The sequence below is a fragment of the Mixophyes fleayi genome, chromosome 6, assembly GCF_038048845.1.
Source record: "Mixophyes fleayi isolate aMixFle1 chromosome 6, aMixFle1.hap1, whole genome shotgun sequence".
In the NCBI taxonomy this organism is placed as follows: Eukaryota; Metazoa; Chordata; class Amphibia; order Anura; family Limnodynastidae; genus Mixophyes; species Mixophyes fleayi.
This window is the reverse complement of record NC_134407.1, coordinates 177,640,231-177,658,314: the sequence shown is the minus strand read 5'-3', so window position 1 is coordinate 177,658,314 and position 18,084 is coordinate 177,640,231. Positions and strand designations below refer to the sequence as shown.

General features: G+C 39.4%; 1 protein-coding gene across 1 annotated transcript in view; it reads right to left on the bottom strand.

The window, feature by feature from the left end:
* The window catches only part of WNK4 (WNK lysine deficient protein kinase 4), a 161,546-nt gene that overhangs the window by 27,378 nt on the left and 116,084 nt on the right, over positions 1-18,084 (bottom strand). Inside the window, exons 9-15 of the mRNA XM_075177399.1 lie at positions 17,967-18,043; positions 17,602-17,743; positions 17,019-17,135; positions 14,672-14,845; positions 12,248-12,302; positions 11,232-11,387; positions 4,424-5,331 (exon numbers count right to left, since the gene is read on the bottom strand). Of these exons, the coding sequence (XP_075033500.1) occupies positions 4,424-5,331; positions 11,232-11,387; positions 12,248-12,302; positions 14,672-14,845; positions 17,019-17,135; positions 17,602-17,743; positions 17,967-18,043 (1,629 nt within the window). The remainder of the gene's footprint in view (positions 1-4,423; positions 5,332-11,231; positions 11,388-12,247; positions 12,303-14,671; positions 14,846-17,018; positions 17,136-17,601; positions 17,744-17,966; positions 18,044-18,084) is intronic.

Below are 18,084 nucleotides of genomic sequence, written 5' to 3'. Positions count from 1 at the left end.
CTGTAATTGTGGGTTTCTTTCAGGTGCTCCAGTTTCCTCCCACCCTCCAAAGACATTCTAGTAGGTTAATTGGCATCTGCCGAAATTAATCCTAGTGTATGTGTGTATCAGTGTGGTAGGGAATATAGATTGTAAGCTCCACTGGAGCAGGGACTGAAGTGAACGATTAAATGTGCTCTTTAAAGTGCTTTGTAATATGTAGGTGCTATATAAATAACTGTACATTCTGGGCCTGATTCACTACGGAACGTAAATGCCGATATGTTCTGTATTTTGCGTAAAATCGCTCTGCACATGCTCAGAACCAGACAATACAAAAGTGAATGCAGCAACATCCAATTTATCTTTAAACGAAAAAGGGCCCTTACTAGAACCTGCGATTTCAGGGGCTTAACAGTGAGAGTATGCACGTAGTCAATGTATAGTATAAGCGTGCCAAGCTGGAGCGCACGCAGCAGCGTCCTATTCAAGCTTTGGGCATTGCAAAGGGACATGTTTTTCTGTTGTATCACTTGCACCAGCTACAGGTCTGCAGTAAGTGCCGATTACTTGTGATGACAGATATGTATACATGCTAGAACATGTGCTTGCAATCAGGAGCAACTGTAAAATGCATTTTTTGTACAGTAGACGTAACATCCTAATAAATGAATTTTATGGGGCAATTTTTTTTTCCGCATTAATGACATTTTTTTTTTGTTCATTCTTGTGGGACTTTATATACCCCATATGTATTGGACGTATCCTGCAGTGCTCTGTCTGTCAGAGCAGAGCGCACCCTGACCCGTATTCAACAACAGACGTATCTTTAGAACCACACTTAGTTAAAAATGGACGTGCTTATGCCCAATTTATGTGCGTAAAAAAAATAAAATAAAAAAAATTATTTTGGGTGCCTTAATGAATCAGGCCCTGTAGGCCTTTGTTTAAATGGATTTTTCACCTCCAGATGACTAGTGTAGCAGTTCCTACATGCCAATGTGCACATATTACTAAATATAATTTATTTGCTTCTTTTTAATCCACATATGAATATCATTAGGCAGAGTTAGGCATTAGGCAGCAGCTCCATTTCAGTGAGTCTGAATTCTACAGCAGCCGCGGCGCGGCAGTGCTGTATTATACTACAATACAGCACTGCTGCGGACGCTTCTTTGACAGCGCCGCGGCTGCTGTGGAGTACCGTTGGTTCCCGGAGGGGAGGGGTTTCTGGGGAACCAGAAAACCCCCCTGCGTGCGCCACTGATGTATACAGATACAGATATAGATATATAGAAATAGAGATAGATAGATGTACTTGCTCAGTGACCCTTGAAGGTTTTTTTTTTGCAGGTTTTTTTCTTTTTGCAGGATTATTTATTCTCATTAAGAGCCGTGCCTATGGGGCCCCCTTGCCCGTGGGGCCCCCGGGCAGCTGCCCATTGTGCCCAATGTAAAAGATGGCCCTGGTCCTGACATACCAGACAGCTCTGCTGTGCTCTTTGCATTGGCGACCAATCAAAGTAAATCTTCCTGATGATGTAAATGCATAGAAGCTGGTAAGAAAATCAATGTATATAGTACAATTTGCAGGAGGACATGTGCACGCTATCAATTCATCTGAAGGTGGAATACCCTTTAAAATGGACTGGAGTCCCCCACTGTGCTCGTCTAAAGTGTTGGATGGCTTCTATTTATGTGGAATACACTTAACTCATTTAGACTTTAAGTCCTAACAAAACTAACAAAACTTCAATAGATTCCTCTGTTAAATTTGACAAATTGAATCAGTTCTGTAGTTCTGTCCTAAAAATATATATTTATTTGTATCCTGTACATACAAATAACTCTAATGTGCAAAATACATAAACAGGTCTGTTGTATTGACCTGATGTAACCCTAGCATAAGGGAATTCACATATGTCTGATGCTGAGCGCCTATTATCAAGCACACTGGAACAAGGATTTACCCTGAAAAAGATTATTGAATAGCCAGGCACCAAGCCAGATTCAGGACGTAATCAATGCAATGGTATCGCTTAAATCCGCAAACATTATTGCATTTTAGCATCCTTAATATGACCCTGCTAAAAGTAACCCAGTAGCAGCATTTTTGTTCAGAGCAAAATAAGCTAAATATAACATTATTTGTTTTCATATTGCCCTTTCAGGTATAACGAAAGGATCATCCATGTGTCAAAATAAAGCAGCGTCACCAAGTAACTAAAAATATCATGAAAAATCCCCTCTCCTGGGCAGGAATTAACATTCTAGGGTACATTTCCGTACCAGATACAAAATTGCACTTTGCTGGTTTCTTGACAGTTCAAGAGTTAAAATAAGATTAAAAAATATTTATTTTGTCTAAATTAAGCTATTTACCTTACAAATCTTATATATACTTTGTTTTATATATTCGCATATTCCTATATTATATGTACAGTATGCTATGTTCCTAACAGGCAGTGTTGGGTAGCAATACAATATAAACAATAAAAAGTTAAAAGAAAATTCAGCCACGGTAACCCTTTCAACCCTAAAATATGCAGGGGCGCAAGCAGGGGGGGTTTATGGGTCACCAGAAACCCCTCCCCTCCGCTAACGAGGTGCCCCACATAGCGGCACTGTACTATACAGCAGCCGCGGCACTGTCAAAGAAGCGTCCGTGGCGGTGCTGTATTGTATACAGCACCGCCGCGGACGATTCTTTGACAGCGCCGCGGCTGCTGTATAGTACAGTGCGCCCCTGATATGTCTAGAGAAACCTACTCCCTATTATAAATAACATTCCTGAAAGGGAATTTAAAAAAGGATTGTATGTCAAACAGGTATACAAGCAGTATAATTTTTGCATGAATGGCAAGGTGCTTTCAAGTCTTTCATAAAACAGTAGATTATGCTCATATGGGCTTTGAGCCATATTCATAGGTAGTATGTTTTCTTCATAACTAATAGGATAAAGGGACTTTGATTCATTTGCTCTTCTCACACCACTTGATAACTTTAAGATGGCAATTATGAGTACTACAGAAGCATGTGTCAATAGTAAACAGATGCTCTGCTCAAAGTTGAGTTTGGCCTTTAAAGGGAAGATTTACATAATCTTGTACGAATAACCTATTATATTATAGTATATATTATAATCTATTGGGACAAATAACTGGTATCAGATCTTGTTTTAAAACTCTTTCAGGGACACTTATGAAAACTGGTGCTCAGAAAAAGGTGCTGTAACTGCTAGCACTCAACACGCATTTGATTTCATTTTCTAAACACTAATAGTAAAATGACTGTCATCTTATTCCTTTGCACCAGTTTTTATAAATGTCCTGTTTATGTAGTGTCAGAGTCTGATCAAGGACCAGTGCGCTCCATGTTATACTGACCGTGGCACACAGTGGAGAATTGAGCTTTCCCAAGTTCCCCAAAGGCTTCAGCATTCAGAACACCAGCAAATATCACATTAAAGAAGCTGAAAATAGTGCAAGAACTTAAGACTATACAGTAATTTCCCTTCCAGATTTTCCAGTTGAAGGGCTCATACACACGGGCATCAGTGCCCACATCTAACATCCATGGTAAACTTCGAAAGAAGAATCATTGTTCCCTATGTAAAACATACTGCCTATGCACATTTTAATTAATAACTTGGCACATCATACACTTCTTTTTTCCATCCACAGCAGTATGTTTTACAAATGGACAGGCACTAAGAACTATGTTCATGAGCCCTAAAGCAGCAGCACTATGAATATATAATATAACAAATTTAATAGAACTAAAGGTTCAGTCCATGCTAACACCACTTAAAGCAATCATTGTCATGTTTAAGGGGTCCAACCTATTCTAATATAATATGATGTTTGATAACATTGATGGCACTTCCACAGTTGGGATTAATATTATGTAAACAGTTATGACCTACTGATAACTGTTTGTGTTCCAGTAGCACTTTGTATAAGTGGGTTAAACTGCCTATGCTAGTCACTTCCATAAGACAAAAGTGAATACCTGCCCATTCTATTTATGGCACAGTGATAATCTTAGTAAAAACAATGACATTCCTATGATACTAGATTACATCCCAACAGAAGCAACTTTTAAAATAACTCTAAATATACTCATCCAAGTTTGCATTTGTTATTTAGGTATTTCTATCTATGCACATGTTTTGGGCATAAGCCAAAGTGCATTTATTTATATGAACATTTTGGTCCTGCTCTGCTTAAAGCAACATGGTTCCCAGAGAAGATACACGATCGGAGCATAATCTTATTTAAAAAAAGTTTTTTTTAGTAGCAAAATGTTGCCACCTCCCCTTAATCTCATAAAATGGGTTACTTTAGAATGGCTAGCGGGAACTGAACCTTTATTAAATTCTTGCTTGAACTAAGTCCAGACATGATGCTTTATATCACCTCACGCATTAAAAGTTAATGCTTACAGGTTTGTTCATGGTCTGTCCCACCACACATACAGATGCTTCTGAAACTTGATTGCCAGTTGTGGCTGAAGATACCTCGCTGAAGCTTCCTAATCCTGGCTGCAGCTCTGGTAAGTCCTTGACCAGCCCAGGGGAAGGTGGCACTTCCATCAATTGAGAAGGTTTCTGAGGGTATCCTGGCATGCTTGTAGGTGGCACTTGATGAGCAAACATTCCACTGTGTGGCACGGGATCTGGTGGCACAAAAGGCTGAGAGAAAGGGCCACCCAGACTAGAAAAAGTTTGGCTTGGCATATTCTGATAGAACATCCCACCGGCATGTGTGGGTCCAGGGAATACATAAGGGCACTGACCCCGGAAATCCTTGACTGGACTTTGAGGTTGTGAATAACTTGTTGGATACATCATAGGTGAGTGGAGGTGCCCAGACATTGGCTGAGGAAAGACATGTCCACCAGGAGGCATTCCTTGAGGCTGTGTTGTAGCAGTAGATGCCACAGGTATCAAGGTTTGAGCCATGCTCATAGCCAGGGATAAGACATTGGCCAAGGAGAACATGGGCGCTGTTGGAGACCACTGGGTGGCTGGTGGAACACTAGATACTAAAGCATTATTCATATTCTGTTGCACCATCCCACTATTCAACATGTGCTGAAGAGCATTCCCATGATTGTCAGAAGGATTCATGATGTTGGGAAACACAGAATTCTGGCTCATATGCCCTGCTGAAGTTGAAGGCATCATGTGTTGGGGCATGGAAGAAAGATAGTTGCCACTATGCATGGAGCTAAAAGTCGCAGGTGGGAAAGTCTGAGAAGATGGCATGGAATAGCTTGTTGAGAAAGGTACGGCTGGATTGGATGTAGTTTCCAAAGAAGGCCAGGTTCTACTGGCAGCCATTGGGGAACCTACAAGAGAAACAGATGACAGTCACAAGACAAATCTGAAGATCATGAAACAACAAAGCAATATTATACAATAAAATCCCAGAAATAGGTCACAATTGACACATTTTGTCATGTGCTTTTTAATCAATTGATTTGCTCTCTTCAAATGTGTGAATAGTTTGCATGCTTTTATTTTCACATAGCACCAACAGTACAAATAGCACAAAACCACATACAATGTAAAACATATTTGAGGACTATAAGATCTTGCAAAATAAGTTAACAGTCAGAAATTCTCATAATTGTGTTTATGCCTACCCTGCAATTCCTGTACGGATTGTATAATTAGGTTTCTTACAACATTTAAGCTTCCCCTACTTGAGTTACTCATCTGCTAAATTGCTTGAAGCCTAATCCATTACTGGATGGCCAAAAGTCGCAAAACCCGAAGTCCTATCACTTACAGCTAGACATGTGAATTCATATACAAAACGTACAGGTCTATACACGGCTGATTCTGAGTTCAAAGAAAAATAAGAAAATATTACAGCTCATTGTTGCCCCAAAGACATTTTAGCATGTTTTACAACCTAAATATTCTTTCAAATTAGAATGTTATGTCGCTAAGTTCTCATAATTGGACAGGAGTTAAAGGACCACTACACCTACAATACAAGTTGGTTTATATGAAAGGTTTATAAATATAAAGAGATTGTTATAACTGAAGATATTTGACTTGTTATAATAGAGGTAGTTATTTCCGTACACACTGCAGACTTCCTGTTGGATGGTAACAGAAGCTATATAAATATCTGATATTCAATGAAAGTACAGGAAGTGCTGTGCGCACCAGAGGCACCTGTCTCTGGTGTGTGTGCGCTTACTCACCCTCATGAGCATTGGCATAACTGCCAACTACCACGTTTCGGGACAGTCACCTCATATCGGGACTTTCCCGCCGAAATCGGGCACACTTGGGAGGTATGACTACACCTAAATTACAAATGGCCTTATATATAATAGCTAATAATAACATTTACAATGTAGATCTCTAATGGTCTCACATTCTATTTGCTTTTGATATACAGCAGAGTGCAAGTTATTGTTATCTATTGTCAGCTATTTCCTGCAAAGGGTGGCTAAAAGAGGCTGACTGCATTTCTTTCACTGGGGTTACTGACAAGAAAATCCACTGCGTGTAGGATAACATTTCCCACCAAGATGACAACAAAAATATTCTGTTCTGATAAGTGCCTGACTTATATACATATATATTTGTGAATGTTATTATCAGCTCTTTTATATAATCCAGATTGTATTTTAGCTGCCGTAGACCTTTAAAGACAAAATTGGATGGTATAAAAAAAAACAAAAACCCTCCACTCCATTAAGGAAACCTCTCCAGTATCTTTAGTTCAGATAAGCTCTCATCATGGAAGATGTAGTTCATTAAAAGCTATATTGTAGAATATTTCTCATCCCTGGTCTGTACAAAGGGTTTACTCTGTATAAATAATCACAAACTGGCATATTGACTTCATTAACTTAAATCCTTAATCCTGATGTTGTTCATACCTATTATGCAGGGTCCACACATGTTATTTGTATAAAGATGTAGATAAATCTAAAAGAATGGCATATATACACAGTGTTCTTGGCCTTCTGATCATGTGGCCTCGCAGACTTTCATTCTGAGCAGGCACAATGTCTAGGTCACACAAACAGATCATTAAATAACTGGAGAACAATGGAGAAGGCTGCAGAACATGTTTCTGGCAGAATTCAACAGTCTCAAGAATCAGAGGTGCTGGGGAGTCATATTGTATATGTTTCAGACATTTATTCACGCTAAATAAAAGCAGTAAAAAAAAAAAGAATAAGGCGAGAGCCATCCATATGCAAATGAGAGGAAACAGGACATTCAGCAACATTGTAAGGGTACATACTTAAGGGCATGTGTTCATCTTCCAATAGTGTGTTGCACTCTATGTATGCACCACTAAAAATAGTTATTCCACCACTAAAAATAGTGATCCTCTGATCAGTGTAAGAAATGCTGGCCTACATTCACTACACGTTTTATACAAGTCAAAAATATGACAGTCATCAAGGTTGTCCAGTGAGTATAGCATTGCTCCTAGTGATCAATATATTATTATTTTGAGTTCACAAAAAGTTATTGCCATTAATATATATTAAATAACTGCAATTACCAAAGGGTTTATACTTAACTAAACAATTAAAAAAACAGGCTGCACTGTTAGAGAGAATGGGCATCTTTAAGAGCAGGTCTGCTATGCAGAAATGCACTGTATAGATTTGTGTACAGGGGGGGCAGGGCTAGTGATGTCACAACAACTCAAATGAATATAGTTTCAGTTTTCTGTTGAGTCTCAGATTCTAATAAGACACTACCCTAAAGATGTGGAAGGATCTTCAGCAGTCTGTAGAGCAGTGGGCAGATAATGTTTTAGTTTTAAGAAAAATGCACTGACAGAGGTAATGCTTAAATTTATTTTATTTTCATGATTCTTGTATGAACATTTAATTTTTTTTTGAAAGGTGTATTTATTAAAGGCCAATACAGTACATAACACAAAACCAGATATCAGCAGGCAACAGAGGAACGGTTTTAAAGAAATGGTAACAGAATCTTTACTGTATGACCAGGGCCATCTTAACAACATTATGGGACCCCGGGCAAAGCAGTGCACCGGGGCCCCTACATATATATATATATATATATATATATATATATATATATATATATATATACATACATACATATATATACACACATACATATACATATATACATACATACATGTATATATATATATATATATATATATATATATATATATATATATATGTATAGAGATATAGATGTATAGAGATATAGATATATAGATATAGATAGATGTACTTGCTCAGTGACCCTTTAAGGTTTTTTTTGCAGGTTTTTTCTTTTGCAGGATTATTTATTCTAATTAAGAACCCTGCCTATGGGGCCCCCTTGCCCGTGGGGCCCCCGGGCACCTGCCCATCGTGCCCAATGGAAAAGATGGCCCTGTGTATGACCCATGTTGGGTATGGGAGATAAGACTGACAGAGGGAATGAAAGGACTGAAGAGATGGTATTGCTAGAACCGTCAAAGAGAGAAGAAGAGAGAGAAGAAGAGAGGAGAGGGAAGATTAGGTAAAGGGAGAACTAGCACAAAAAAAGAATAACCATGGACCACAAACCTTATCAAAAGATCTGGAAGAGTTCTTAAGAATGATGCTCATGTATACCACGTGTTGAGCATTCCAGACCCTATTAATGACGGATTGCAGTGTGGGAGGGGAAGGCTGTTTCCAGTCGGCCGCAAGCTAACAGGTGGCTGCTGAGAGAATGTGTCTGATGAGTTTATTTTGGTGATAGGTGAGTGCGGGAAAGACCAGGGGCAGGAGACCAAATTTGGGTTCTAATGGGATCATAATTTCAAGGACAGCAAATCTCAGATTCTTGATATCCATCCAGAACGGTGCAAGTTTCGGACCACCCCACCAGATATGAAGAAATGTTCCTTCTAGTGTGCAATCTTGCCAACATCTGTCAGGAAACATCTTTTTATGTCGGAAAAGGACATAATACCAGCAATAATATATTTTTGTAAACATTCTCTTATCCTCACGCAAATTGAGCTAGAAGTGGCACTTTCCCAAATCTCCGTCCAGTCATCATCATCTACCGACTCTCCCAAGTCCCACTCCCAGGCCAGCTCATGCGTTTCCTGAACAGTGGAGAGGGTGAGCTCCAGAATATTGTTGAAATCAACCCAGCTATGGAAGTCTGATGCAAACATAACGATTTAACAGAAGTCAGATGGCGGAGAGAGGGAGAACTTTGCTCGGATGAGGCCAAGAGGGGATTCCAGAAAATTGAACAGTGGGATAATTGGGATGGGAGATGGGGAGAGATCCTGCAGAATCCCATATTGTCAAAGAGTGGGAGACTTCGAAGTGCACCTTCATTGGGCGAAGAGTCTGTAGGTGCCAGAAGAGGGAGGCAGGAGAGGCACCTAGATCAAATCGCCTCGAGATAAACCCATATTCTAGTGAAACTAGAGCTGCTCCATAAGGTGCATTGAGCGAGCTGAGCAGAAATATAATATTGCTTGAAGTTAGGGATGCCCAGTCCGCCACCTTGAGGGGACCTCTGTAGGACTTGGAGATGTACACAAAGTCCACTCCCTGACCAAATAAAGTGAGAAGTGTAAAATTGGAGGAATTAGAAATTATAGGGGGCAATATGAATAGGAAGAGTCTGGAAAAAATATAATAGTCTGGGAAGTATGTTCATTTTGACAAGGCAAGGTCGGACTTGAGTTGGGAAAGTACACGGGGAAAGTTGGCTTTAGGGTTAGGGTTTAATTTTTTTCAGTCACCAATTGAATGGGAAGATACATTCTAGTGAGGACTTATCTGCTGGAGAAATGTAAATGTCTAGGACTTCAGTTTTGTCAGGATTAATCTAGTAACCTGAGAAGTGGCAGTACAGCTCAAGTTCAGATAGAATGGGGGGGGGGGGGTGGAGAGGATTTACTATGGACAGCAAAACACCATCCGTGTATAAAGCCAATTTATGCTCGGTGGTCCCTACACGAGCACCGGATATCTGTTTATTGGCCTGAATCCTGGCTCCCATCGACTCTATAATGAGAGCAAAAATAAGCAGTGACAGGAGGCATTCCTGACGTGTGCCACTGGAGATCCTAAACGGTGCCGAGGTCAGACCATTAGCAGAGACTGTGGCAGTAGGGGATTGACACAAGGCTGAAATTCCACGCAGGAATTTGCCATAGAAACCCATCGACCCAAAGACCCGATACACGAACGGCCAGGGTATGCGGTCAAATGTATTTTCAGCGTTCAGTGACATCAACAGGGAGGGAATTTTGCTGTCATGAATGGAGTGCATCAGATCAATAGTCCTCCTGGTGTTGTTGAAGTCTGTCTCCCTGGGATAAATCCCACCTGATCTGGATGGATTAGAGATGGGAGAAAGGGATTTAACCTGTTGGCCAATATTTTTGCCTAGAGTTTTAAGTCCACATTGAGTACAGAAATTGTTCTATAATTAAAGCAATGCGAATGGTCTTTCCCAGGCTTCTGGATCACCGTCAAAGGAAGCTCCCTCCAGTACTGTATTAAAAGAATCTGTCAAGCGGAGAACTAAGGTCCCTGCAAGTTTTTTATAATATTGCGCCGAAAAGCCATCGGGGCCAGGAGTAGAAGACCCCTTGATAGATTTGATGGCAGCCTAAGTGGTCCTTTAAGCTATGTTCACCATCTAGTGACAATGTACTACAATGCTTTGAAAAGAAAGATGTGTACCTTGGGATATATGATGATTATAAATAATAAAAATAAACTAATGTAAACAGTTTAGATAGTGCCTACATATTATAAAGTGTTTTACTGAAAATATTTAATCATTCATAACATTCCCTAAACCAGTGGAGTTTACAATCTATATTCCCTATCACAAGAAAAACACAGAGTTAATTTAATCAGAATTCTTTTTTAGGAATCCAGAGTTCCATGGAGGAAACCCACACAAAGACAACATACAAACTCCACACAGATAGTGGTTGAAATCAAACTTAACTATTTAACTTTTCAGTTCTATAGGATATACTAACATTTTAAAGATTGTCTTGTGAGTGTCAGTATAACTATAGAGAAACCAATCAAATAAATGTTAGACTCATATCTCTGCATTTTTTTTTTATCATTTTAGGTCTATCATTTTGTGCTATGCAATCCTTTCAAATAACCATTTACTGATAAGAGTAAACTGTTAATTAGATAATAGACCCCAGTGATTTCATTAGTGCCCCTGGATATAAGTAGAAGGATTATATGATGCATTGTACCTATGGACATGGATGGTAGGACGGGTTTAGATCTAAGGTCTGGTGCACCCAACAGCGATCCAGTGGAACCAAATACATCATTGTCCAGCACGGGGCTGCTCTGGTAGAGTTGACCAGGAGAGACGACTCCTTTGCTGGGACTTGTACATGCGAAATCTAAAAAAAGATACAAAACAGCATATAATGAAGAACCGATTTTGGTGGAGCACATGATCCTAGAAAACGCTGGAGAAGGTTAAATGTAAGACTCACTTATATTGCAGCTTACCCAGAACATCACAGATTTTGTCACTGAAAAACTTATATAATGTTTCCTTGCCTACACCTATTTTCTAGCAGAGCATATCTAAGGCTCTTCACAGTGAAAGACCAGGTATATTCCTCTTGCCCGCTGCCGCAGTATACTCCAAAACAGTTCTCAGTATCTCAAACAACCGGCACAAATGCTACTGGTGTTGGATATTTAAAAGCCTGTGTAATCTTACAAAAACAATGCAGGAGGTGGGGTGGATTCCTTATGTGAGCAAGCAGGAATTTTAAGTTACAGATGAGTTTAAAAAAAAAAAAAAAAAAAAAGTGGTACTTAAATATTTGAGTCCTATACTTACTGTTACTTTATCATTATCACTGCCTACGATTGTCATGTTTAAAACTTAGTATTGTGATATTTATCATTCACTAAACTTATATAGCTGAACAACATTCATTTTACTACTTATGCTGCTAAGCACATTTAGGTAAAGTGATGAAATGAGAGGCAGTCTGTCCCCTTAGGCCCGGTGTGGTATTTCCACTAGTCCGGGTCTGCCCAGAACCACAGCTTTATTCAATTATATTGTTTTCTGTTATGTTACATTTTAATAAAGCTGAACGTTGGAGGTTCCATGTATGTTTCTGCTCTGGGCTCTCTTGTTTCTACCTGTACTTCTGCTTACAGTGGAGAGTGCCATCTACACATATATAACCATGTTTCACAGCTGGACAACTAGCAGAACATGACTATGTGAACCACTTACCACTGAGAGAAGATGAGGAGAAGGAACGGGATAGCTCCTGAAGTTGAAGATCGGCCTGTGAATAAAAGCAGGTTATTTGTTATGACATGTTTTATAGATTTCTGTGAAATTCTGCAATTTGAGCTCTTAATTACATAATCTACCCCACAAATGTTAAGTCCTGTAAAAGTCCATACAAATGTACTTGGCTTGTCCTATTATTTTATTGCATTTGACTGAAAATGTTTAAATATTGTTTAAATACAGTTCCACTTAAAAGTAAATTACTAAATATAAATCTAAGCAGGAAGCCAGAGCGGGATTCATCATGTTACTGACAGATTATCTCATTATTATTATTAATAATAATCTCTATTTATAGGGTGCCACATGAGGCCCATGGCGCTGTACAGAGGGAGAACAAGACAGTACATGGTATAACAGAACAGTCAACAAATAACACTACAACTCTCATCGCAACCATTGTGGTGCAAGGGGTATATTAACGTGGATGCAACTAACAGGTTTAGAGCCACTGAAAGAGGTGCAAAGACAATGGAGGAGGGGAGCCCAAGGAAGAAATGCACAGTGTAGCTGGTGAGCAAACGTTATAGGTAATGAGAACAGGGGGAAAGAGGATGTTATGTCCTCATACCAGTCAAGCGTGAGCCTACAACATGGAAGAGTAGTTATTGATTTCCCATTGTAATGTTTTATCGCCACATTTCATTCTGTTTTTCCCCCAGGTTATGCAATGTAAATTGGGATTGTAAATGTAACAATGTTCAAACAATGATTCCTAAACCCAACAAAACAACAGCCGGATTTCACGGGACATTCTAAATGTCTCTGCAGTCAAAATGCATGTGGCCTTCCATGTTCTGGTGAGGCTGTTCTGATCTCCATATGGTCATAAGCCTGTTGATCATCTGGTTTGGGCCGATCTGGACAGGGCATGGATGTATCTAGGTTGGGTCCATTTTATTCCGGTTTTTAACTTCTCTCTGCCCCTTTCTTGTTAATCCATTTTCTAGCACTTAATTTGTTCTCATTTGTAGGCAATTCCTTTCAGTTTAATTCGGGGCTGTATCTCTTTAAGTTGTTCATGTCTGAGATCACCGATATCAGAACATTAGTCCTCAAAAATAATATAAAGCATGATTGCTGACAATTTTATAAAACAATCCTCACTACTAACATTTTACAGGCAGATTATGCTATTTGAAAATCCTTCTAGTCGTGAAAGTAGAAGCCATCTGCTTTCTCAGTGTGCACCTCTTTGTTTGGAGAACTAAATTGTGTATTCAGCCTCCAGTACCATCTCTATGTTAAGGACAACCAATCTACTCCTCTTCCGTTTCCATTCTTTACGATCACGTGTGACCAACTCAAACCTCACAACTTCTGTTCTTTCCTAATCGGCACAACGGGTATGTGCCTACCCTTTGAGATGGAATTTGTGTGAGATGGTTGCTGTAACGCCACACAGGTCGTGTTCAAATCCCTACACTGGCTCCTCATATCTCCTAGTATCCAATTCAAGTTACTCATCCTCCCTTACAAAGCCCTCAGCACCACTACCCCTGAATAGATCTCAAACTTCATCTCCCGCACACCTTCTTAGATCTTCCTCTAATCTCCACCTCACCTCCTGATAAACTCTCACTGCTGCCTACAAGATTTCAGCCATGCTGCTATTTATTTATGAAATTCTCTACAACTACTTATCGAACTCTCCCCCAGCCTTTAATTTTGTAAAGGCTTTCTGACAAGCCCCCTCTTTACTTGAGCCTACACTACTCACAATGATGCACTCTCCATACTATCTCAATCACTACTCTGTGCAACATTCACTCCTCTTGTCTCACCTCATGAAAGGGATACTCCCTACCCTTTATTTTCACATCTGCCTTTTTTCTACTTTGCATGTCCTTGTTTTATGTATGCATTCTTTTCCCCATTGGCGGGTGATACTGACCACCATGGGCACTTAAAATTCAATTACAATAATTATAATAAAAGAAGCAGCTATTGAACACAACATGGGGGTCAGGGATTGGAAATAACTGTCCACAGCCATATACAAGCTCAAAATCTGTGCGTGTATTTTTTGTCAGGATAGGAACATTTTGTACTGTCTCTTTTGTCACTGACAGGTGAAAATGTTGCTTCTTATTTTACAGAGTGTCAAATTGCTAAATCAAGGACAATTCACTAGCAAAAAAAACCCCAAATCAGGCTGTCGCAAACATTAACTTTGTAGATTACCTGACCGTATTAAAGCACATGGGATGCATTGACGCTTCAAAAGAAAACAATATGGAAACAAACATCTTAATGACAATGTTGTAACAATATTCAAAACGAATCATTTGTGTTTGCAAGGATTAATTACTGACTAGTAATAGTAATAATTTTGCATTGGGTGAAGTTTATGCTACAAACCTGCAGATTTGGAGGCAGAGGGGATGTGGATGGACTGCTAGTCAATCTATCCCCGTCATCTTCTCTATCTCCACTTCCCTCTTTTTTCAGCAGAGTCTCCACCCGGTGGATGATGTCCTTTATCCTATTGGTGAAGCTTTCTCTTTCAGATTGCATAATGAACTCATTGGTCACCTGTAGAATATACTGGATCTTAACTAAGACAACTCATTGTTACAACATTCTTTAACTGTTTCACATTGTTCATAGGTACTCTGCCCTTATGTTTGCTTGTAGTTCCTAATGTGAATATTAACGGATAACTGTTTAAGGACGTTTTTGTTATAGTAGAGATATTGTTGATTTTTTTCTTCACCTTAATTCCTTTTTCTCCACCAGAGCTCTCTTGTCAATTTTATTGAGTGTGATAGTGCCCTCACAATACAATATCTTGGTAGCATGATCCAATGGCAAGGGATAAATGTGATAACATGGGGAGGATGTATGTTATGTTATTAAGGCAATGATCAGGTCCAAAAAGGACTTATAGCAGAGCAGACAAAGATATAGCAGACATGACCTCCTGAGTATACTCCTAGCCTATACAGTGGGATCACATAGAGTTACAGTATACACCGATCAGTCACAACATTAAAACCACTGAGAAGTGAAGTGAATAGCAGTGATTATCTTGTTACAATGGCACCTGTCAAGGGGTGGGATAGATTAGGCAGTAAGTGAACAGTTAGTTCTTGAAGTTGATATGCTGAAAGCAGGAAAAATGGCCAAGCCTAAGGATCTGAGCGATTCTGACAAGGGCCAAATTGTGATGGCTGGGTCAGTGCATCTACAAAACAGCAGGTCTTATGGTGTGCAGTGGTTAGTATGTACCAAAAGTGGTCCAAGGATGGGCAACCAGTGAACCAGCAACAGAGTCATGGGTGCCTAAGGCTCAGTGATGCACATGGGAAGTGAAGGCTAGCAAGTCTGGTCCAATCCCACAGAAGAGCTACTGTAGCACAAATTACAGAAAAAGTTAATGCTGGCTATGATAGAAAGGTGTAAGAACACACAGTGCGTCCCAACTTGTTGCGTATGGGACTGTGTCAGAGTGCCCATGCTGACTCCTGTCCACCGTCGAAATCGTCTAACTTGGGTGTCAAAAGTGGACCATGGAGCAATGGAATCAGGTGACCTGGTCTGATGTATCACGTTTCCTTTTAAATCATGTTGAAGGGCGTGTGCATGTGCTATTTACCTGGGGAAGAGATGGCACCATGATGCACTATGGGAAGAAGACAAACTGGAGATCCTGGATCCTGGCATTCCTGTGGATGTTACTTTGACACATACCATCTACCTAAATTGTTGCAGACCAAGTACATTCCTTCATTGCAACGGTATACCCTGATGGCAGTGGCCTCTTTCAGCAGGATAATGCTCCCTTCCACACTGCAGATTTGTTCAGGGATGGTTTGAGGAACATGACAAGGAGTTCAAGGTGAGGACATGGCCTCCAAATTCCCCAGATCACAATCTGATCGAGCATCTGTGGGATGTGCTGGAAAAACAAGTCAGAGCCATGGAGGCCCCACCTCGTAACTTATTGGACTTAAAGGATCTGCTGCTAACGTCTTGGTGCCAGACACCACAGGGCACCTTCAGAGGTCTTGTGGAGTCCATGCCTCAACAGGTCAGAGCTGTTTTGGTGGCACGAGGGGTCCTACACAACATGGCCGGTGATTTTAATGTTGTGGCTGATCGGTGTATGTAACATACATATTTTCCTGTGATGAGCAGAATTAAGCATAAAAAAATGTTGAGGTTATGACTGAAAATTAAGATTCAGTTATTCCACAAATGAAAAATGAAGACAGACAGATGTTGTCTAGTGTTCATAAGTGTAATATTTTTGTTGCAACCTTGTAAAATAAAACTACCACATTTGTCGGAATATAAAGCTATTTAAATATTATATATGAAAACATCAGATGTTTTAATTGTAGATTTAGTTTAGTTCTTACATAACACAATACCTTGAGAACTGTGTACATCATGAAAAATGAGTCATAAAGAACTGACATTTATGAGTATGAGAGTGTAATTTAGACAAATAAGGTATGTTGGTACTTGCAAAATATTCACTTAGTTGAAGCCTTCAACTAGGACATATTATAAAACAATAACTCCTTCGCATTAACTACCGGAGAAGAGGTCTTTAACCAGGACAATAGAAGTAATAACTTTGTATCGCTTGTAAAATGGCAAATATTCTTGGCGAAAATTCATACATTGCAGGGAGATCCCATAAACGGCATCAAAATAGTTTTGATTATTTGGTTTTTATTTGGTATACTTCGTTGCTTACCATAACTGTGGCAATGTCCTCTGGGTTATCTCCATCTAGGTCAAACTTGAAAGTGACCATCTTACCGTTGTAGGTCTGCAACTGACACTCTACAACACGGTCACTTTTATCTGATATCTATTAAAAAAAAAATAAAATTGATTTTAACTGGAAAAATAAAATATAACGACACACTATTTATAAAGGATCATTCAGGTGGAGCCATCTTAAATATATTTTGTGGTCCCTAAAACATTGCGATTTATAGGTACCATTAGAACAGTAGAGTCAATGAAGATTCATTTTACTGACACTCTTTAATCTTTATTACTGATGTGAGCTCACCACGTGCTTATCATCAGCTATTCTAGAGTACCACAGCTCTATAAAAATATACCACTACTTACAGCACAAAGTATTGCATTGTATAGAGTTAACAGATACTACTACATTGGCCATTAATCCACCTACTATCAGGTTCATGGGATAGCGATCTTAGATGTATGATAATTCATAGCTTCCAAACGCTACAAATTGGAAGTCTCATCATTCTCAAGTTTAGAATACATTTTAAGCAAAACTTAGCATGTGGATAAATGCTTACATTGATTATACGAAGTCTGGATCTCGCTTTACGTCGCAAAAGTTTAGCAGGTGTTTTCTTTACGGGAGATTTAATGCTACGCTCTCCAGCCGAAAGCCCTTCACAGCCATCACTCTGACCTGAAGCCACGTCTGAGGCATAGCTGGAAGGTCAAGCATTTAAAATAAAATGATCCAAAATAAGGTAGTAATGAAAATAGTACATATTTCACATGAATGAAAATCAATTCAACATTATAAGGAGGTAAAAAAAAAAAAAAAGATTTACCAAGCCATAGATCAGCCATGCTACAAACTAGTTTAGGAGACCCTGCTTGAAAACAGCTGGGTGTGTGCAAATCTACACTCCTGTCTGTTTCATCTCACCTGTCCACTGGAGAAGTGATATCCCCAAGAAGTCCGATAGGAGAAGTGACTTCTGAATTGACACTGACAGCAATGCTCTGAAGAGAGAAGACCATGAAAGTTTCATTCTTTACTCATT